This window comes from Gymnoscopelus microlampas (genome assembly GCF_963454915.1).
Source record: "Gymnoscopelus microlampas genome assembly, chromosome: 1".
NCBI classification, from domain to species: Eukaryota; Metazoa; Chordata; class Actinopteri; order Myctophiformes; family Myctophidae; genus Gymnoscopelus; species Gymnoscopelus microlampas.
In genome coordinates this window covers 32,677,704-32,701,600 of record NC_139962.1, presented here as the reverse complement: position 1 = coordinate 32,701,600, position 23,897 = coordinate 32,677,704, and the positions used below count along the sequence as shown (strand labels likewise).

The 23,897-nt window shown below is 41.1% G+C and overlaps 2 protein-coding genes across 9 annotated transcripts in view; both read right to left on the bottom strand.

The window, feature by feature from the left end:
• Positions 1 to 19,333, bottom strand: part of myo5aa (myosin VAa) — a 102,739-nt gene extending 83,406 nt beyond the window's left edge. For all 8 annotated transcript variants that reach the window (XM_084066044.1, XM_084066045.1, XM_084066047.1 and 5 more), the window contains exon 1: positions 19,121 to 19,333. In XM_084066044.1, coding sequence (XP_083922170.1) covers positions 19,121 to 19,147 — 27 coding nt within the window. In that variant the 5' untranslated portion in view covers positions 19,148 to 19,333. The remainder of the gene's footprint in view (positions 1 to 19,120) is intronic.
• A 4,126-nt stretch (positions 19,334 to 23,459) lies between these two features.
• The window catches only part of arpp19a (cAMP-regulated phosphoprotein 19a), a 5,278-nt gene continuing 4,840 nt past the window's right edge, over positions 23,460 to 23,897 (bottom strand). The window contains exon 3 of the mRNA XM_084062177.1: positions 23,460 to 23,884. Coding sequence (XP_083918303.1) covers positions 23,711 to 23,884 — 174 coding nt within the window. The 3' untranslated portion in view covers positions 23,460 to 23,710. The remainder of the gene's footprint in view (positions 23,885 to 23,897) is intronic.

Sequence of the window (23,897 nt, the reverse complement as noted above, 5' to 3'; positions counted from 1 at the left end):
GTCTGCGATCTCATGTGGGTAGGTTGCTTATGCCTCCACATCCATCAGAGCCCAATGGTCATAGAGGAGCAGTGTATCTGCATAGCTGATGCAGACACCGCTCTTGTGCAGAGTGTCTACCAGATCTTTATTCCTTGTCATGCCATGGACATTTACGCCCAGGTTGATAGCAGAGCTCTGCAGCGTGCTCACTCTGTGATACATGCACTGTCTCGTGTAGACAATCATGGTACAAGACCACCACCTAAAGAGCAGCGAGTTCCTGGATACAGTGGTGCCCAGTCCTGCTGTCATCCACCACCCAATAAGAGCAAGCCTTAATATCACACAACAAGCAAGTCAGTGGTGAATGACATCATGGTGTGGAGGCCATGTGGCAGAATAATATTCCATTCTCCTTTCTTGTTGGCTCACTCAGCTCAAGGCGGAGAATCCAGAAATGTTCAAGGACATCCTCCCAATCCTCGTACATTTCCACCAGCTGATGTCCTACATATATGCCATCTACAAACGATTCAAGGGCTCTGGAATGGCAGACACTCTGGTTACAGCAGGGGTAGTAGTGGAGGGGTTGGTAGACCAAGCATTACAGACGGGACTTGCGGCAGTGCATCCTGCTCTGGAGAGAGATTCTTATCCAAAATCTACTGTACAAGATTCTTGAGCACAAAGAACAAGGACTAACTACCTCACATAAAGGTCTACAGACCAACAATGATACAGTGCAAACACAGGGCTTAAATAGACAGCGATTAACAGGACACAGGTGAACTCAACAGACAATCAACACTGGGATAGGCTGGGGGGCTAAGAGGACACAGGTGGAAACACTGACACAATCACAAGACTGGTTAGACAAGGCAGGTAAAAGTAAGTAGGCAGACAGGAAACACTGGGAGCAATACTACAAAATAAGGGTGACAAATAAGTTGACCTTTAAATTCACCTCAAGCAACTAACCTTTCTAGCTTTGCATGCAGAATACTCTTTTATGTTAGGCTATAGTGCTAATTTAATTTTGGTTCATCATGAAAATGTGATGGGATGAACATATTCTCAGTAGGCTACTGAGACCCTATTTAATGGGAAACCGCAAATCAGTAACTGTTGTTTACACACAAACATTGACTTTATTGACCTCAGAGATTACTTCTGTGTACTTATACTGTATATTATTCAACTCATCATGAGCAGAGCTTTCATTAGAGCCTAATAAGAAGGCTCTGTGACGATTTTGAAAAAAAGCCTTTTGGAGCTCATAATTGCTCATAATTGCTCAGCCATCTTGTATTTGAAGGTCAACAATAGGTCAAATCATTATGTAAACACCAAATATGTGTTCCTTGATCAAAATAAGGTCTGGAACCATGTATTGTGCATCATTGTAGGTCAAACCATTAAAAAGTTCATTTTCATGGCAGCCATTTTGGATTTTGGTCTCTCACAAAGTTTCCCCGCCCCTTTTAAAAACACACCCCGGCCAAATTTGTTTAATAACCCTCCTAGATGACAAATCCATTGAGAAACGGACCTTTGCTCTCCGCGGTCACGGAAGTGCCAAAAATGACCCTACTAAATGGCACTGGTATCACTATCAGTTTACTGTACAGAGGAACGCATCCTCATTCCTCAACTATGCTCCTGTATCCATCTTTCCAACCATTGCTGTCCCTTCACCTTGTTCTCCCCAGAGGACAATGTCCAAGAACAGTGAGACAGAGAGAGACACAGAGAGAGAGAGAGAGAGAACGAAGGCAGAGAGAAATTCTTAGAAAGGGAAAGAGAGACAGCAGAAGGAGGGATAAAGAGGAACAAAGCTGGAGGAAGGGGGAGAGAGAGAAAGAGAGACTTGGGGGGGAAGGGGAAGGAGAAGAGGAGAGATATAAATAGTCACAGCAACTTGGTGTTGAGCAGCATCACACCTCACTGAGGCATCACTGCACTGCTGAGCTGAACTTCCTGATCCTGATAATCACACACACACACACACACACACACACACACACGTTTCACACCATGGTTTCACACTTAAGAGGTAGAAAAGATGTCTGAAGATTATTACTGCAATATGCAATATGCTGCTGATTTACTAAGAGAGAGAGAGAGAGAGAGAGAGAGAGAGAGAGAGAGAGAGAGAGAGAGAGAGAGAGAGAGAGAGAGAGAGAGAGAGAGAGAGAGAGAGAGAGAGAGAGAGAGAGAGAGAGAGAGAGAGAGAGAGAGAGAGGAGAGAGAGAGAGAGAGAGAGAGAGAGAGAGAGAGAGAGAGAGAGAGAGAGAGAGGGAGGGAGGGAGGGAGAGAGAGAGAGAGAGAGAGAGAGAGAGAGAGAGAGAGAGAGAGAGAGAGACAGAGACAGAGACAGAGACAGAGAGAGAGAGAGAGAGACACACACACAGAGACACACAGAGACACACACACAAGAAGTGTATCATAGTATAGGACAGAGTGAAAAAAATGTTTTAGCACAGAAGCTGCAGCAGGATTTGCTCATATTTATAGAACAGCAAATTCCCCATTGTCCTCAGAGGAGACATGAAGGATGAAACTCACACCCAACACACACACCCAACACACCCAACACACACACACACACACACACACACACACACACACACACACACACACACACACACACACACACACACACACACACACACACACACACACACACACACACACACACACACACACAGAGTTGAGGGCATGCATTTCCACACTGTGTGACATGAGCTGGGTGAAAAAGCAGTGAAATCCAGGGATATGTAATGAGTCAGATGGAACCACCCAGTCTGCCTCATTGGTGGATGGACAGACAGACAGACAGACAGACAGACAGACAGACAGACAGACAGACAGACAGACAGACAGACAGATGGACGGACGGACGGCAAGTGGAGATGGCAGAAGCACACAGTCACAGTATGGCATCAGAACATAAGATACGGTTCTGATGGTTCTAATTAACCAAACATGTTTCAAAACCGATAACCAGAACCATAATCAACTTAATATTGCTCGTCAATCAATTGATCGAGAAGCAGTTTTTTTTTCAAATAATATCAACAAATCGATACCAAAAAATTCAAATGATTTTTTTTGGGGTAAAAAAGTCGCCCGGACCTAGCACACACACACACACACACTCTCTTTTCCAGTGACCTTTACAGTTCTGAGAGTTTTTAGATCAGTCATTCTCTGTGGTTTTGTACCCCAGGGTGTGGCATGTGGTCATCCTTCAGAAGAAATGCTGTTCCTTTACACCAGGACAGAAAGTCTTTTCAAATCGAATGTAATTACATTTTCTTTGGTTCATGTCCTAGGGCAGTTAGTATGACTAGAAAAACATCTAAAAAGTATTGGCGGGGGAAATCCATAGTTCCCCACTGGATGCAGCTGTGAGTGAGATTGGGTTTTATAGTGACCTACTTTTGGAATGCGACACATTTCCAATAGCACCTGGTGTAGGTGCAGATATACTCAGTCTGGGACAAATCTCATTAAGGATGGATGGAGTGCAAACATATATCGTTGCGGTCGGGCAGAAACCTCGTTATCTCCACATTTTGTTTTTTTGCAAATGAACGCCCTACTTGATCATACTACAGCGCCACACAAAAGCATCAAAAGTAGCAGATCCGCAAGCTCGAAACGCGGCGCGAGGCTACGCGTTTCGAGCTTGTCGATCTGCTACTTTTGAATTTGAATCCTGAAAAGTAACAGTTTTGGACATATGAGGTGCGGTTTCCACTGACAGAGACGACACATTCCCCACTAGAGGTGAAAAGGTCTTTCTTTTGTGTGTTTTTAGAAGACTCTTTTGTTTGCTGTTCACACAACATGAGATATGCTGTTGTAGGCCTATCTGTCCTTAAACGCTGGAAAGTCCTTGGGCTCTGCTCAGAGCTGCTGCACCCAGCTTTCCTCACTCGCTTTGTCTCACACTTAACAATGCCTGTCACAGTGTTATTGTTTGAGGTTGTTAACTTGCTAAAGATGACAAGTACACACAGCATTTTATTTCCTTAGTCTGCCTCTCACCACAAACAGAACTTTGGTTTTATTTGCTTCTACACAGCATTTTAGGTTTCTGTTATAGACGTACGTTATCTTTTTAATGGAGCTGCAACAATGTTTTAAGATATAGATTAGATTTCACATACACTGTATACTGGCAGGGCAGCATGATGCCTGCTAAATCATAATTCATAATTATTCATCATTATTTTTGCTGTGATGCCAATTACTAACCTAAATAATTTGTCTTATTATTACACTTTTGGTATCTTGACTATTTCAAACCACAGCTGGCATCCTACATACAATTAATTGAAATGATTACTGAATTCTATTATTATAAATTGTGTAAGCTAACCTCAGGGAAGATGATTATATTATACACAATGAATTGTGGATTCTATTTACAGGTGGAAAGCTTAGGCGAGTGAAATCAGAGTTGCTGGTGATCGTTTGGCTTCGGATCAGCAGATCAGAGCAAGTTGTAGCACCATGCGACGAAGAGGAGCTGTGATTGTAGGTATGAGGTTCGCCTGGTAGTAATCCTGGGCTGGTTGAGAGAGGATCAGATCTGGATTAGGCTAACCCCGGCTTTAACTACAGCTAATCTTATTGCAGTCAACTTACACTGCCATGTCACTACATGTACACAATAGCACTGTCAAGAGCATTGTTATCACTACAACACTCAATTAATGGAATGGTAAATAAACTCAGTGACAGAAACAACCTTATTATTTACATTAGATTTTAGGCAATCAGACACTGGGTATTATTTATGGAGATACAATGGCTTTTATGGGTAGAGTGCAAACAATGCCAAATTTGTTTTGGAGATTTTGATTTGTATTTGATGGACATTTGTAATTTAGAAGGAAACAAATAACAAATAACACAATTAAGTATATTATTATTATTATTATTATTATTATTATATTAAACTTAAATATAATGAAAACATTGAACTTTAATAATACAATGACCAAGCAAAAAAATCTAAAATACATCTTACTGAGATAAATTAAACTTTATTTTATTTAGGAACTTAAGCCCTGTTCAAAACAATGCAATGCATTGTGAGCTTGTAGATCTGCTATTTTTGAAAATGACACTTTTTTATTTCTGCCTATTAATGACATGCTCAAAATAGTGATGCCAGTTTTAAACTGGTTAAAATCAGGACATATCAGCTGCATAATTGCCCATACTGATAACAAGATCTAATAATGGCTGATATCAGCCATTATTTAAAAAAAAAACAATGTATGCCTCTGCCTGCGGATAGCCATGGCGGAGACATTATGTTTTTGGATTGTACGTCCGTCTGTCCGTCCGACGGACATCTGTACATACATTCGTCTCTCCGTCCTGAGCTTGTGAAAGTGACATCTCAAGGATGAGCTGATTAGAAGTATGTGGTCAAAGGTCAAAGTAACTGTGACATCACACATCTGTCCGGTCAAAGTAAGTGTGAAATCATGTCTGTTCCATTCTAGTGAATGCAATATCTCAGGAATGGCTTGAGGGGACTTCATGACATTTGGCACAAAAGTCCATTCGGACTCAAGGATGAACTGATTAGAGGTAGGAGGGCAAAGTTCAAGGTCAATGTTACCTCACAAAACACGTTCAATAAAATCCTTTGAGTCTTCATTCACTATATATATATATGAGTCAGAGACAGACAAAGATGTAAACGGCAGCTGGTTTGGATGAGGCATACAACTGCAATGTGGTATTTATAGTTTTTAAAGCATGAATGGGATTTCTGTGTTCACGGTTTGCGTTATCATTGCTGAATACGTTCGCAGCACTTCCCCTTGTTATGTTTAGTATTGCAGCTCAGTCCCCTTCAAAGGACACCTTGGAGGAACAAGATTTGGAGGTCACCGCAGGGACATGGACATGTGGGAGGAAGCAGGTTTGGAGGTCACAAGGACATGAAGGACATCTGTGAGGAGCAAGGTTTGGAGGTCACCGCAGGGACATGGACATGTGGGAGGAACAAGGTTTGGAGGTCACCGCAGGGACATGGACATGCGGGAGGAAGCAGGTTTGGAGCTCACAGGGACAGAGGAGCAGAGGGCTATGCTGTGGAGTGAGGTGGTAGAGGGTGGGGGGGGGCAGCTTATCAGAAGTGTTTACAAATCTGCACAAAGTCAACGGTAGATTAGTGAGACTTGACCCCTGAGACTTGGAGCTCAGTGCTTTCACTTGCTGCTCGACAGAGAATAGTTCTGACCTGGTGGGACTCTACTCGCTCTTTAAGCCTAATTAGGCTTTACCCTGCTGTTGGACTACCCACATAGGGTGACCACATGTTCAAATCCCCAAACTGGGACCCTTAAATGAACCGCAAGTTCATGCCAGCGTACGTGTATGCGCACAATCGCACATATACATGCACCATACAAGTTTTCATCAGCATTGGGGGCTACTATTTTTGGTGATTAGCACACCATGGATGGTGGTTAAAAACATGAAACCTATTGGGAATAATTGCGTTGCCATGGGTTGCATGGCAAGCATGTAGATCAGCTATTTTCAGCAAAGAGATTTGGTGTAAAGGGAAAAAGGAAGGGACCAAGTACCCATGGGGGACCCCATTCAAATAAGCATAAGGGGCTTAAGTGGTTACTTACTGTAGGTAATATTGAGTGGGACAGAACATGATGCAAGTATATGATTTTAATTGTGGGGAAACCCAGAACTATGGTGAATGCTGAAACAGGCCGCCAGCTTGAAACCGTGATGATCTTGGGTCACCATAACTTAAACCTACACTCATATTTGATCTTCTAGCTGAACGCCTAACAGGACATTTCATATTTTTGTCATTTTGTTTTTGTCTCTGGGTTAGTTCATTTGTGTCTACTTCTACTGTGTATTTTACTTCCGGCTTCATCACTTATAAAATGAGCTCTTTGCTCTTATTGATAAAGATAAAGATCACTTCCTTTAAAACAGGCCTGAAAGTCCACCTTTCAGGAGGCCAAAGGGGGAGGTAAATATCACTTCTCCCTTAGAAAGGTAGAAGTGATACTCTGTACATAATAGTGTACATATCTGTACATAGTGTTTTATATTTGTGATGATATTGTATTTTGGTGTTATTTTTTATGCTATGTTGATGAATTGAATACATAGGACCTCAATGGAAACAAGTCCACAGGACGTTTTTGGGTTATCCTTTTAGACCTACAGTAGTGTATGACTGTATTCGTGCCGTTCCCATTTCTGCCTAATAAAGTATTCAATCAATCAATAGATATTATTTGGCTATTGATTACATGCATGAACTTGAACTTGTAATTCATTGTACAGACAGCTTCCCCTCCTTCTCACACACACACACACACACACACACACACACACACACACACACACACACACACACACACACACACACACACACACACACACACACACACACACACACACACACACACACACACACACACACACACACACACACACACACACACACACACACGTTCCTTCCTAATCCACTCCCAGGCAGATACACCCTACTGCTGCAAATGTGAAAGGCCTGAACAGTAGAATGCATGATGGAAAGCCTTGGTGATTCAGTTGGAGCAATCAATAAGAGGCCATTTAGCATATTGCTGAGACTTAGTGTTATAGTCTGTCTAGCTCATCTTCCCACGAGCCAGGCCGGCCCAGTGTCATTAATCATTCATTACAACAATCCTTCCCCAAATTTGAAATACAGTATCACATGGCGCTTGTATGACTCCACCAACCAGTTGCAGTTTAAATTCATAATACGTCCAGACTCATAGTACATGCAATGACGACTTTGAATGAATTTAATAAAATGTGTTAAGTGTACATTTTGGCTAAATTAATCACTATATTGACATTGTACAACATTGAACAGGTTTTGTGAGGTCACAGTGACCTTGACCGTTGATGACTGAAACCTCTGCTTTATCATTTTATCGTACAAGACATTTGTATGACGTTTTGTCATAATTAGTGTATGAGTTCTTGAGTTATGGCCAAAACATGTTTTGTGAGGTCATGCACGGCTCGTCTTGACCTTTGAGTCAAAAGATAAATTGACCACCAAAGTGGGACGGACGGACAGTCGGACAACCTGAAAACATAAACTGCTCAGGTATAAAAACAACACCTTCGGCAATCACGTTTTAAACTTCGACTCAACTTTAGGGTCCAAGAAGACGAAAATAAACAACCGTTTCCATCGTGTATTTAAAACTACTGCAGTTGCCCGTGTTCATAAAAAGCTCCACCTTAGCCTTGCAGTGGAAAAGATGCTAGTGAATGATGTGGTCTACTACGGTAGTCCTCTTCTCCTGCCTGTTCAGATTTTTAAGAAAGTCCCAGGGGGCCTGGAGAAAGATCTAAAGATGAACCCAGAAGACATACAGTAGATTAGCTCCCAATTATTTCTACAAACACTGGCCTGTCTGTTGCGCACACTCTGTTACAAGTAAAAGTCCAGAATTCAAAATTTACTTATCAAAATGTACTTAAAGTACCAAAAGTAAAAGTACTAAAATAGCAGACTTGCAGATCGTCTATTTTCCAATAGCCTTGGTATAAAATAGGGCTAAAGTGGTTAATGTTTTATAATGTAATAATGTATATCTACAAAGTAACTAGTAACTAAAGCTGCCAAATAATTGTAGTGGAGTAAAAGTACAATATTTGCCTATGAGATTTAGTTGAGTAGAAGTGAAAGTATAGGCAATTGGAAATACTCCAGTAAAGTAAAAGTACCTCAAACTTGCACTTAAGTACAGTGCTTGAGTAAATGTACTTAGGTACTTTACACCACTGGTGTACGTGCGTGCGTGCGTGCACTGAGGCATGTGCACAGTGTTTTGCCCACATCTCCTCAGTAGAGCATTGAATGGAGTCCCAGAGTACTGCAGAATCCTCATCACATGATGGGGGCTCATGTGAGTATCTGCTGTTTTTCCTCCTCAGCTGGTCCGACGCAGCATGACACGGAGTATTCAGGAAGAGCTCTCTACATTGGTTTGTTGATGATACCGTGATGGAGAGGAGACTTTGCTAATCATACTACATCCGATGCTACTGTCTGTCAAATTAGCCCGCTGGCACAACTTGCGTGCCCATGTCCACAGAGTGCCAAACACGATTGTCTAGAGTCTGCCCAGCCACTTAACTCTATCAGTTGAGTCAGATACAACCAGTGTGTGATGATAGTAGTATATGCAGACGGCTGAGGAAAGCTGGGTCAACATGAATCACTGTTGTTCATACTTGATACATACAGTGGTGGAAAAAGTACTCTAATTTTTTACTTAAGTACAAGTATCAATACTGCGATGTAGAAATACTCAGTTACAAGTAAAAGTCCGGAATTCAAAATTTACTTGAGCAAAAGTACAAAAGCATTGCTGTCAAAATGTACTAAAAGTACCAAAAGTAAAAGTACTTAATATGCAGAATGTCCCATTTCACAAGTTTTTAAATGTATAAAAATCTTTGGAAAATAGTAGATCTACAAGCTCACAATGCGTTGCATCGCGACGCATTGTGAGCTTGTAGATCGTCTATTTTCAAATGGCCGAAATGTACATAGGGCTGAAGTGGTTACTGTATGTTCTGTAATAATAATCAAAACTACAAAGTAACTAGTAACTAAAGTTTTCAAATAAATGTAGTGGAATAAAAGTACAATAGTTGGGTCCGAGATGTAGTGGTGTAGACTTAAAAGTATTGGAAAAAAGTAAAGTAAAGTAAAGTACAACTACAAATACCTCAGAATTGTACTTAAGTACAGTACTTAAGTAAATGTACTTAGTTACTTTCCACCACTGGATAAATACATGACATTTAACAAATAACTGTGATTAATGATCCGATTGTGTTTTTGGCGTTGAACATTGGAACAAAGCCACTTAGGCTTTGTAAACAAAAATTGCACAAGGCAGATAACTGAAAGATTTTGTACTTTTTACTAATTGCATACTAAGGGTATACTTTTCACAACTTGTCACGATGTGACGTGTTTTGAGCTTGTAGATGTGCTAGTTTAGCCATTTTGGTGTTTTAATGTATGAACATTTTTCTTTGCGATTTCCCACCTAAAAACCGAATGTATGGATAGTTTTGGATACCGCGTGGCAAGTGGTTAAAAGAGAGTGGATAACGGCAAGGAATTAATTATAGAAATATGACATTTTTGTTAATTTCTTCCATCTGTTTTTATAAAGATGAATGAAAACAATTATGTAAAATAACTGGGATTAGTTTCAATAATTACAATCAGGTGATTGTGTAATAATTGGACTATTATAACCAAATAATAAAGTCTCCTGTTGCCAAATTTACTAAAAGATAACATCTGTCCAGAATCAGATTACAGTGCAAAAACAGCATGGGACCAATGTTGTCCATCTAATCATCTCCAAGCAGATGATTTCATCACTGCACCAACTGTTAGGCCTGTCACAATTATTCAATAAACGCCTGATTGCCATTATTAGAGATCATAGCATAGCAATTATTTTGCTAAATCGTCTGAATCATTTCCATTCACTGGTATAAATGCATCTGTTGAAAAATAGGGGAAATAGCAGTAGATCTGCTGAGTATAAAATGTATAAATACATGGCCTTTTTTGGCCATAATACAGTACTTATTTGGATTATTAGTCAGTAATTTTAGGTTATTTGCCATATCTGCCAGTGCATTTTTTATTTAGAAAGCCTGAAAGCATCTGCCTAGTATCAACTTTTGATGTTGAATGCTTCTGTGGAAAATCCAATAAGCAAAGTAAAAATAAAGCAAAAAGAAGCAAAACAGAGATCTAATTTTGATTTATATGTTCCATCGTTCAATGCCGAAAACACAAACACACATTAATCACAATTATTTGTACGACAATTAGTCGTCAACTATAGCGTTCCATGATCATGACAGCCCTACCAACTATAAACTGAAGACAATCGGCGGCAAACATTTGGCCAAGGAATGTCAACTATAGTCTATATAAGACAGCAATTCACTCCACAGCTTTCCACAGTACTCCATTTACATCAGGAGAACATCGATTATACATCCTCGTCGGCTGCTCTGTGGCTCTGTAATTAGGCTATTTTAATCTGGAGATAGCCGCATTTTTCCTAAGTGGAACAAAGCTATTATCTAGTTCTATGCTTGCTAACTAGGACTAGGCCTAGTGTATGTAATTGTTGCTAGACAGGTTAACTTTCAGCGAATATTCCACCAGCACGTACGGAGAACCAGCTGATTCTGACATAACACTTTGCTCTAGAATGCACAACTCTGTCAAAAGGGAGTGTCACGGCTTGTTAGCCCAAGACTACATGGAAGAACCGTGCCTCTAACAACCAAGTTCAAAACCGGAAAGCCCAATTGGACTCACTACAGATGAGATCCACATATAGCTCATAAACCAACAAGTGGCTCTTTTTCAAGCCCCTTCTGCCATGCAAATTCCATTCTCTGGAACAAGTGACCCACAGAAGCTTTAAGTATCAGCTGAGACAGTGGACAGATGTAAGGGAGTCGGGTGGAAGGATGAAAGACAGTGCTGAACAAAAAGCAAGGAAAAAACAAGGAAGCTTACTTCAGTAAACATATAATCCAACTCCTGATTCATCTTGTGGTAAGAGGAGCATCTATCTCATGCTGCAACTCTTCGCCAGTCTTCTGGAGGCCTCCAGCCCTGCACGCCACAGTCACCACACTAATCGATGGACTGCTAGACTTTCTGTGCGATGAAACCTTCCCATTGTGTTTGAGGACAGAGCAACGTTGCCTGACGTCCCCCCTTCCCCTCCCCTCCCATATTTCTCACCCTGTCACAGAACCCTGCCAGGATTGGGCATTCTTGTAGTCCATCAAGCAGACACGATCCCACCCTCGGTCACATGAGTTCTGAGGGAGACAGACTCACAGAGCTCCCAGACATGACTTTCCCACAAACATCAGCCAGCAAGGGCTCCAGCTGGCTACTGTCTATTAAGACACCCACCCCAGCGGTGAAATGTAGTCTAACCAGAACGATGCCAGATTTTTGGTAATGATGCCGATCGCTATTTTTGTAGCCCACTGATTACCGATATGTTGACCGTTATTTTGGAATAATTAAAAAAAGAAAATAAAAAGGAAAAAAAGTGCAACATTTTCTTATCAATTCGAAAACCTTTTGGGCCAAACCGATATATCGGTCGGGCTCTAAAATATGGTTTCCCTTGGTTTGAGTTTGCGTCTGGTTGTGGTTGCGGTCTGTAGACAGAGTGTCCACTGGATGCCACAGCACGCACCACATTGGCTACACAATTACTTTAACTAGGTTACCGTGGTAATCGAATGCACATGCTCCGCATCAGCACGGAGGGAAAACACATACACATGTTATGAAATCTAAGATAGATTTACCACCTGATACCCTTAAAAGTCACACACAGAGCATGTAAAGTGTGTGATAATAAAATTCAGACAGTGACTTCATTCTGATTCAGCAACAATGTTATTTCTTCATTTGTATATGTGATTTTGTCAATAAAAATGTCAATCAATCAAAGTGTTCTCTCCTGGGTGTCACTAGGCCTGTCACAATTATTACACAATCGCAATTATTTGAGATAATAGCAATAATCTTTCATTTCCATGTTGAAACATTTTCATATGTTTTCAAACATTTTCAAAAATAGTGGAAATAGCAGATCCACAAGCTATTTCCACTATTCATGTTTTTTCAAGCATAAAGTTATTAAATGATCTAAGTTATTTGTCATATCTGCACTGTGCATCTTTTGTTTACGAAGCCTAAAAGCTAAACAGAAATAACATTTTTATTCATAATGTTCCATGACCTAAACACAATTAAATCGTTAATCTCAATTATTTGCGAGACAATTAATCGTCAAGTAAAATGTCCTAATTTTGACAACCCAGTGCGTATCACCTAACTCGTCTATCTCTCAGCCTTCATACTAGGGTTCACCTCCCGGTACGTCTACTTCCGTGTCTACTGTCCCTGAGCAAGTCTACCTGTCCCTGAGCAAGAGACATCTAACAGCACCCCCCCGAGCACTCATCATGACCATCTGAGCAGCCATCCACTGGGTGAAGCTGAAACCGAGTTCCCCCAAGGGATTAACAAAAGGTCTCTCCTTCCCCCCTAACCTCAAGGCAGAAATGGCTCAAAAAAAGGGAGTGAACCGTATGGGCCAACTCTATCCATTTTGATGAATGCAGTCAGGGAACCTGTGGTTTTCCCACTCAGGAGATTAATAACACCAGGGCTCACGGGACGCTTTCACAACCACCTACTGTACTGCCAGTGGTGCCATGTCTTCTTATTATAAGCGCTTGTTTTTCTGTAAAGTTGCTTGTAAATATTGCGTAGTTGCGTGTTGCGTTTTTTGGGGCTTGTTTCTAAAGTGTAGTTGCTAATTTGGGCTTGTTTCCTAATGTTGTTTAAACATGTATTTGTCCGCAGACCCCCCCCCCACACACATACACACACACAAGATTTGTGCTATTAAAAATGGGTTGCTTTCTCTCGCAAAATCTGGCAACACTGGGTACCGCTGCTGGCAACCGGCAGTAACCACCACCTACTGTAACAGACAACACTGTTACAGCCAGGGAAAACAACCGTCTGCACAGCCTGTCACTCGTGAAAACCTTACTTCTCCCAAACTTAAGCTACAACAGAATCATCAATGAAGAAGGCTTAGGTTTTCTTTTTTTTAAATATATTTGCAAAGTGTTCATGAGCTTGTAGATTGGCTATTTTCTTTTGAAGATGTTGTAAAGTATAAAACCATAGTATTATGGCCCAGATTACATGATTTGTTTTTATTATAGGTAACGGTCATTGTCAGTAATTTTGTTGTATAATTCAGTATACTTAAGTTATTTATCATATCGTCGCTGTCGGGCAGAAACCTCTTATCTCCAAATTTTCAACCCTACTTGATCATACTACAGTGTCACACAAAACAAGCATCAAAAGTAGCAGATCCACAAGCTCATAATGTGTCGCTTTTGCGACACATTTTGAGAGCTTGTGGATCTGCGTCTTTTAATGCTTCTGAATTTGAATCCTGAAAAGTAACAGTTTTGGACGTATGAGGTTTCCACCTGACAGAGACGATATCTGTCCTGTGGGATTTCTGTTTAGAAAGCATAAAAGGCAAATGTAAAAGATTTTTTATTTATAGGTTAAAATGTTCAATGTCGAAAAATACAATTTAAATCATTAATCGCAATTCTTTGTATCACTAGTCAACTAAAAGCTCAGTCGACAAAAGCTATTTTACAGTCAGAAAGATTACCCGCACTCACAAAATTGTCCTTCAGTTACTTTGATTGGCTTTGAACAGAGCAACACATACGTTTCACCACAAAGCCTTCTTCAGCATTGCCATGCAGAATATGTCATCCATAGGCCTTATTTATTATGTAATGTGCTGTCGATGTGAAAACTTATCCAAAAGTTACTTTTCAGAAAATGGGGGAAAAAAAACTGTGTTCCAATAGAGCCAATGTAGTAGTTATTAGTTATTCAGAAACTCTTGTTAATGCTTTTCATTGGTTCAATATTTATAAACCCCACAGACACACTTAAAAACAAAATCATTTGAAAAATAGCTGACCTATAAGCTCACAACGCGTCGCATCTGAGCTTGTAGATCAGCTATTTTTGCTACTTGGTTGGAAGTGTCGACACAAAGAAATGACAAAACTGGAACTGGAACAATACAATTGAAGCTAATAAATGGGTTCTGTCCTGATTGGATGAAATTGGTGACCCAACAGAAAATGTACTGTATACCATTTTAAGTAAGTAGCTATTATTAAGTAGCTACTTACTTACTTATATAGCTGGAGAGAAGGGGGTATCCTGTTACTGAATAAACACTCTCTAGAAATATAGAGCTTTAAAAGGGATAGTTTTTTTCTAGTTTTTTTTTTCTATCGATTAGTCACCCCATGGAGACTTGAATTCATGGATATTTTTGTTTCTGTCGCATTCCTAAGCCAATAATTTGATGACCAGTGGACCAGTAGGCAGTAGTTCCGGTAGGAGACACAAAGGAAATGCTTTGTGTCTCCATACAGAACCACTGACGGTCATCAAATTATTGCCTTAGGAATGCGAGAAAAACAAAAAAATATCCATGAATTCAAGTCTCCATGGGGTGACTAATCGATAGGAAAAGTAATTTAGGGGGTGAACTACCCCTTTAACCTTAGTTTTAACCAAATATATCACTACACTACCCTTAAGTTAAGTGTATGCTTGCATAATGTGTAATTGTGTGTCTTGAGTGTGTGCATGCATGTTTGTGTGTGTGACGTGACGTGTGTACATATGCCAAGGAGCCACAAACCTACTCAATGCGCGGTTCTATTAGTTTGCCTTATACACACAAAGAGTGGAGTGTTCTCTCACCAGCCAGCACCGGAAAGGGAAAAAAAAATCACAGCTCTAACATAAGATCTGACCTTTTACAAGACAGGATGCTGATTTTACCTTCTTCCATCTCTACAGAACCTACAACCATGGGAACACTCCTCCCTTGGAGGAGTGCATAAAGTATAGCCTGCTCCACTGGGTCTCAATCTGTGGTCCGGGGACCACCCAAAGGTCCTTGAGGAGGTTCCAGGGGGTCCTCCCCAGCTTAGTGATTGATAGTTAGGAACCAAATTAACCTATAGGGGTCTGTAACTCTGAGAGTGTACAAATGGAACCAGTTTTACGGGGCCATTTGGTTCAGATTTGAATCAACACTGAGGATTTTACAGTGTAGATTGGGGTCCCATGCAGAGAAAAAAGGTTGTATCAAACCGGGGGTCCTTGAAATGAAAGATGTTGAGAATTAACCGATTCTCTTCATGATTGACAAGCATGAAAGGAGACAGTGAGGACATACATCTTGTGGTTCCAGCAGTGCGTACAGCAGAGGTTCTCAATATTTTTCATGTCAAGTCAAAAAATCTATATCTTTTTTTCCCAGACTCCCATCTGAATATTCCATTTTTTTCAAGATTTTTTAAAAATAGCCGATTAACAAAGCTTACAATGTGTCCCATCGCAACGCAATGGGAGCTTGGATTTATAGTGTTAATTAAACTGATTTTAATGCTATATTAACAAATTTAGCTGGGGACCCTCTGGGACCCCTTCTTCAAGGACCCCTGGGGGTCCCCGGACCCCACTTTGAGAAACAATGGTGTACATATGTAAGCGTGTGGAGTTTTCAGCCTACAGTACACATTCACTGGGAGAAGAAGTGTGTTCTAGATTCAAAGAACGAGTGTAGAAACAGTTATTTGTGAAGTACACTGTCACATTATCATAGCCATTATACAAGCTGAATGCACCAGCTGGCAGCACTGGGACACCGCGACTCATTACACACACGCGCGCGCACACACACACACACACACACACACACACACACACACACACACACACACACACACACACACACACACACACACACACACACACACACACACACACACACACACACACACACACACACACACACACACACACACACACACACATCAATATAAGACATTTGTTTATTGCACATTTTTCTTAAATGTATAATATCTATACTATTCTCAGTGAAATTTGACTCCCCCTTGTCTAGAAGGTAGATGGGGCATATTATAAAATTGCAGAGGTGCTTTTAATAATCTCAAGTGTATAAAACCTACAATTGATTTTTTTCTTCTTTGAGTGGTTCTCAGAATAAGGATGCTAAATGAATAGGCCAAATAATTAACGGTCTGCATGAAATAAGGGCAAATGCCCTTATTACGCCCAGAACGTCATCGCTCTGACATATTGACATTCATATAAAGTTGTGACACACACACACACACACACACACACACACACACACACACACACACACACACACACACACACACACACACACACACACACACACACACACACACACACACACACACACACACAAAACCATAACCTGGATGCATGCGAGTCCCGACCGAGAGTGGCATCAGCAGACAGAGCTGTGACGTCAGCAGAGCTGTGACGTATGCTCTGCTCACAGCATCATTTGAGCGGTACCTAAACCTGAACCACAGTCCACAGCATCAGTACAGCGGTACCTAACCTGAACCACAGTCCACAGCATCAGTACAGCGGTACCTAACCTGAACCACAGTCCACAGCATCAGTACAGCGGTACCTAACCTGAACCACAGTCCACAGCATCAGTACAGCGGTACCTAACCTGAACCACAGTCCACAGCATCAGTACAGCGGTACCTAGCCTGGACCACAGTCCACAGCATCAGTACAGCGGTACCTAACCTGGACCACAGTCCACAGCATCATTAGAGTGGTACCTAGCCTGGACCACAGTCCACAGCATCATTAGAGTGGTACCTAACCTGGACCACAGTCCACAGCATCATTAGAGTGGTACCTAGCCTGGACCACAGTCCACAGCATCAGTACAGCGGTACCTAACCTGGACCACAGTCCACAGCATCATTAGAGTGGTACCTAGCCTGGACCACAGTCCACAGTATCATTAGAGTGGTACCTAGCCTGGACCACAGTCCACAGCATCATTAGAGTGGTACCTAGCCTGGACCACAGTCCACAGCATCATTAGAGCGGTACCTAGCCAGAACCACAGAAACACAAATAGCTAATAGTAGCCTAAGTCTACCACCACAAAGGATGTGTGTCTAAGACTTTGACCTGACGACTAGGGCTGTCAGGATTATGACATTTTACTTGACGATTAATTGTCATACATATAACTGGCTTTTTTAGATCTTGTAAACAAAAGTTGCACGGGGGCAGGTATGACAAGAAACTTGAATACACTAAGAAATGTCTGACAATGAGTCATCACCAATAATCACAATATATAATGTATTATCGCCAAAATATGCCATATTTAATATTTCATACTCAAAATGTGTTTCAAAATAGTGGAAATAGCCTGCGCTTGTAGATCTGCTATTTCCACTATTTTTGATAATGTTTCAAAATGTATGAACCTTTCTCAACATGGAAACGATTATGTAAAATAATTGCGATTATCTCAAATAATGGCGATATGGCGATTATGTAATAATTGTGACAGCTAGGCCTACTAAGGACATGTACCAGGCAAAATATAGGACAGCGTCCATATCTAGTCATTACACCCTGGTTGAGAATAAAAACACATTATATCTCGACCAGTCATATAGGCTCCATCCATGGTGCCTCTAGCATCGGTAACAGGATAGGTGGGCACTATAGGGACATCTGGGCACCTCGATGTTTATGCCCCATTTTGGGCCATAAACAAGAAGTTGAAGGATAAAATTAAGTCTGATAATGATGTACCACATCATGGATACTTAACATTACTTAAGACCATTTTTCAAATATATATATATATTTTTTACATTTTGGACAAAAATAGCCAATTTTACATGGAAGTGCCCAGATGTCCCTAGTGCCCACCTATCCTGTATCCCTAGTAGCATCGCCTGCATCATCCCAGCCCCTGGCCTCCAGAGTGGGGGATGATGATGATGCAAATGAAAGCTTATATATAGCATTTGTTTTGGCAAAAAAAAATATCTATATAAAAAAACAACATTAAAACACAAATAGCACAGTATATCACGTCACTGTTGCATGATTAAAGAAACTGGGCAAAAGAATAAATCTCTGACGCATCTGTTAACGTTGCTTTGTCAGCTGCGCCCATTTTAAACATAGGAACGGATCTATATTTAGACACAGCGATCAATCATACCGGCCTGTCGACTAAAAAAAACATCCAGCAACTACACATGGCTACGTCTCTGCTTTACAAGCATTTTCATTCATTCATAGTCATCGCTATATTGGAATTTTAAAAAATAAAAATACTGACGTAAACGTGAACTGTCAGATCGCTGATTCCCTTCAATCAAAACAACCGCGTTGTGCTACAGATTGAAACACTGCGTTGATCGCACTCATTCATTCAAATAATATGTTACTATTACATCAATGTCACAACAACACAGCTGATCAAACCTTAACCTTAACATATCACTGTGATCTCTTTACCTTTGTGTACAGCTCCGACGCTGCCATGATGGTCTACCACTGACTTATGTCCTCTCTCTCTCTCTCTCTCTCTCTCCGATCTGTGCTACAACACCAGCAGATTGCAGCACTGCATGCATGTGGGGGTCCGGTTAAAACCTGCAGCCTGCTCCTTTGTGGTTCTAATAAATGCTCCCGTTCAAAGATGTGGAGCACCTATACCGACATCATTGATACCTGAACAGCGTTTGATATTTTGGCGTCTTCACTTTGCATTCTGGGTATGGATAGAGATGAAGTGATTCACTGTTGCCATGATGCTCCTAAATCGGTCAAATGACGCCCCTCTGTGGCGGTGAAGGGAAGCGCACTGTGTCCTGGGTGTGGTGGATACAGGTACTGTGTTTTAACAGGTTGATGCAGGCAGGGCAGCTGCACTGCCCTGGGGTGTGTGTAGTGTACTGTACTGTACAGTGGTGGGAAAAGTACCTCAAATGTTTTACTTAAGCAAAAGTACCAATACTGCAATGTAGAAATACTCTGTCACAAGTAATAGTCAGGAATTTACTTGCGTAAAAGTACAAACGTATTGGTATCAAAATGTACTTAAAGTACCAAAAGTAGAAAGTAGGCCTACTCATTATGCAGATCTTTTCAAATGTATACAAATCTTTTGAAAATAGTGGGGTAAAGTAAAAATACCTCTAAATTGTACTTAAGTACAGTAGGCTACTTGAGTACATGTACTTGGTTACTTTACACCACTGGTGTACATTAGTGGTGGAAAGTAACTAAGCACATTTACTCAAGTACTGTACATTTACTCAAGTACTGTATTTAAGTATAATTTTGAGGTACATTCACTTTACTTGAGTATCTCCATTTTTGAGGCAAATATTGTATTTTTTACTTCACTACAACTATTTTTACAGCTTTAGTTCTAATTACTTTGCAGATTTCAATAATCAATGAAACATAGATCAACAATTTTATGCCATATTTTATACTTTTTGAGTATACTATTCAAAAATAGCTGATCTGCTCTGCTATTTAGATAGATATATAGTTTGACAAATGTTGGTAGTGTAATAGAATGTTTGATGCCAATACCTTTGCACCTTTACTCAAGTGAAAATGTACAGGACTGGAGTGTTTCTACATTGTGATATTGCTCATTTTACTTATTAAAACAATAATGTGTGTGTGGTGCCAGACTTTATTTTTTTCCGTTCTCTGATCCCTGCAACCAACCCCAATAACAAAGGATCAAATGTTGACTTTTGAATGAGTTATTTGGTTAAATAAACCATAGAGACAGCCCTTGAGAATAGGGATACCAGTTTTTAAAGTGGTTAAGAAGAAAAGATGGTTGAGACATAGATTGAATATTGTGGGACCAATAATGACCTTGTTACTGTATATTAAAAAGAAGAGAGTTGAGTCCAGGAATGGCCTTATTGTGTCCCAAAAGCAATAAGTCCCTATCCTATCCAGTTACTTTCACTTAACTGAAATAAAGTGGAGAAATATTCATGTAACTGAGAACAGGATTATTGACCATATGATGAAATGTGGTGAAACCAATCAATTGGGTGGCATTGATCTCCATTAAGTGTGATGCTACTCATGTGATCACATGATTATTACTGTAGTTAACTCAGTGTAAGGACTTGTCTCAGCACGATTTGGAAAATAAAACCTGTCCATCCATACATTCATCTCCAGTATACTTACAGGTCTCAGGCCCAAAAAATCGATCAGACAGCTGCAGTTGACAGAGGACGCTGCGGATCAAGTCCTTACTAGTAATACCAAGAAAGTCAGTGGATCACAACATTCCAGTTCTCAGATCTTTACACTGGCTCCCTGTTGGGTTATAAAGTATTGAATATTTTAGGGGCCAAAATACATTTCTGATCTTCTATGCTATGCTAAGAACCATCCAGACGTCTCAGGTCATCTGGGACAGGTCTGCTTTCTGTCCCCAGAATGAAAACAAAATGTGAAGCAGCATTGTTTGTATGCACCACATATCAGGAACAAACCCCCAGAAAAATGCAGGTCAACTCTGTTCTTTTACATCAAAGCCATGAAGACTTTTGTTAGCCACTGCCTTTTTTAATGGTTTAATGCAGGGGTCTTCAACAGGGGGTCCGGGACCCCTAGGGGGTCCTCAGAGCTACTACAGGGGGTCCGCCAAATCTTTGTGTGATATATATATTTTTTTACCTCAACCACTTGAACCCTTGCATCCCCTTTTCTGAGAACTTTAGCCAAAAATAGCCGATCTACAAGCTCGTTGAGAGCTTGTAGATCGGCTATTTTTGGCAAAGTGGCTATAGGTGTAGATGGAAAAAAGGGCAGACTAAGTGAAAAAAATAAACTTTAATCTGAAACACAATTTTACACAATATAGAGTAGGGGGTCCCTGGTTTATCTCTCTCTCAGCTAGGGGGTCCTTGGCCTGAAAAGGTTGAAGACCCCTGGTTTAATGCATTTCGTGCCGCACTGTAACTTCATTTGCATACTTGTATCTATTGTTGTTTTTGAGTGGTGCCGAAGGCAACCACTCCTATACGTGACTTTGTCCGTGTGTCCGTATGTATGTATGTATGTATGCATGTCTGTCCACAAACATTGATGACAACATCAATACGGGGGTCAATACGGGGCTCATCAAAGGCACCACTCACTCACACAGGGTGTGATTTTTCTTTAAATAAATGGTAAATACTAAATAGTGCAATGTACTTATGTTCCTTCTGCATTTTGTAACTACTTAAGCCACAGTCTATAATTTCAATAAAATAAATACCTGTGACATGCCCAAAACAGTGAGGCCAGGTTAAAGATGGTTAATGCACTTGTGTGTGAGGCACTTTAAGAGGTTATTGTTGATGTGCTACACAAATAAAATGTGCTTATCTAGAATAATGCAATATGAACTCAATCTTGCTGAGGTGTTCTAAACTATACATGACACTCCAAAAAACAGAGTGACAACCATTTTGACAGCCATTGTAAGAGAGCGCTGACAAAATACGTTTGTGCAAAACTATTTTATTTACAAAACAAAATGGCACAAAGTGACAGCAGGGCGGCCATGTACATGCACAGCTGAAAACAGATGTAGTGCTAGTTAGTATCACATTATAGATCGGGCCAGGAAATTTCATATCTGCCAAGTAGAGTGTGAAGGTTAATAGGATGTTTTCTGCTCTACATTATGCGAAACAGAACATGGCCAAAATGTTACTTTCTTTTTGTTCTCTAGCACCAGCATCTGGTCAAGTTTCCAATTGAAATGCACACCAATGCGGTGTGCAGGGTGCGGTCCCTACTGACAGCTCCTCTCTGCTCTTTTTTCCTTCTTCCACAGTGCATTCAGAACAAGTGAGGACGTGTGACTGAGGAGAACGCGGTGTCGTCATGAGAGGCTGAACTGCGGACCTGCCCACAACAGGCACTAATACAAACGTTCAGTTCGCAATCTGGTGATGACACCATCCTCTCCACACAGCTTAGAACAGTGGTTCTCAAAGTGGGGTCCCGGGACCCTTACAGGTCTGTCACTCTGAGAGCACAAATGGAACCAAATGGACCCGTTAAGGTCCATTTGGTTCCATTTGTACACTCAAGAGTTACGGGGGGGTCCTTTAAAGTAAACGCTTGAGAACCACTGGCTGATAACGTTGAACATCTCCAGTTTCAATATACAGTATATACTGTATCTATGTGGATGTTTATTTTGTGTGTTCAGTGCACCTACAGTAGGATGAGTCAGTTTGGGGGTGGAAGAAGTTGCCTTTGGGAGCCCTGCGTCACACATGCAGTATCAGATCCATACAACACTCTGGCCTTTCACTGCGTGGTTCCTCTCTTTGGCCGGTTTCCCTACCTCCCTCAGGTGCTTTGAAAACATGTACACATCTACAAGACTGAGCGCTCTGATCTCAGCCATAAATCGGGGGGTTATTATATTCAGTCAATCACTCAAGCACATTAACAGCATAATTTAGACATAAGGACATACAGTGAATGATACAATTCTAATGTAAAACTTTCTCTTTTTTTCAAATCTAAAAAGGCTGACGTCTGCCTCCGTGGCCAACAAACAACAGGAAATCATGTACACTTTCGACTCCCATCCCGGGCGTGGCGTGATGCAGACCAAACCGTCAATTTCATCTCATGGAAATGGCATCACCAGCCGTTGTTTCATCACCATCTGCCATCGGTGGAGTCACACTCGCACAGATGTTTTGTCTCTCAGTGTATCATACATGGAAGTAGAAAAACAAACAATAAAATAGAACCAAGAAATGGATGGGGGCTATGACAGCGGGGGGTGGGGGGTAGTAGGACAAATTGCAGGAACGAAAGCAAAGAGAGGAGAGGAGAAAAAAAAAAGAAATAAGAGGAGGCCGTTGGGACATGTCAGGGAGTATGGAAGTGTATCAGCTAGCCAGGTTCGCTGGCTAGTGGATAAGGGTTCATTTTCAGCAGAATTGAGGCTAGTGGGGACAAGGGAGGGACAGAGGACAGGAATAGTGTGTTAGGTAGGGAGAGGGTATTGTGGAGAGGGTTGGGAGAAGGAAGGGATGTATGCCATCAGCCTGCCAGTTTGCTGGCCACCAAGGAGGGTTTCCTCTGGGGCAGGTCCTGCGGGGTGGGGATGTGGTCCCCTGTGATCTCTGTGTTCTTCTCTGGGGCCGCTGTGGGCAGCTGCTTATTCTTGATTTTGGCCTTGGCCATGTTGTAGTCTCCCGAGTCAAAGTACTTTTGCTGAAAGAAGACA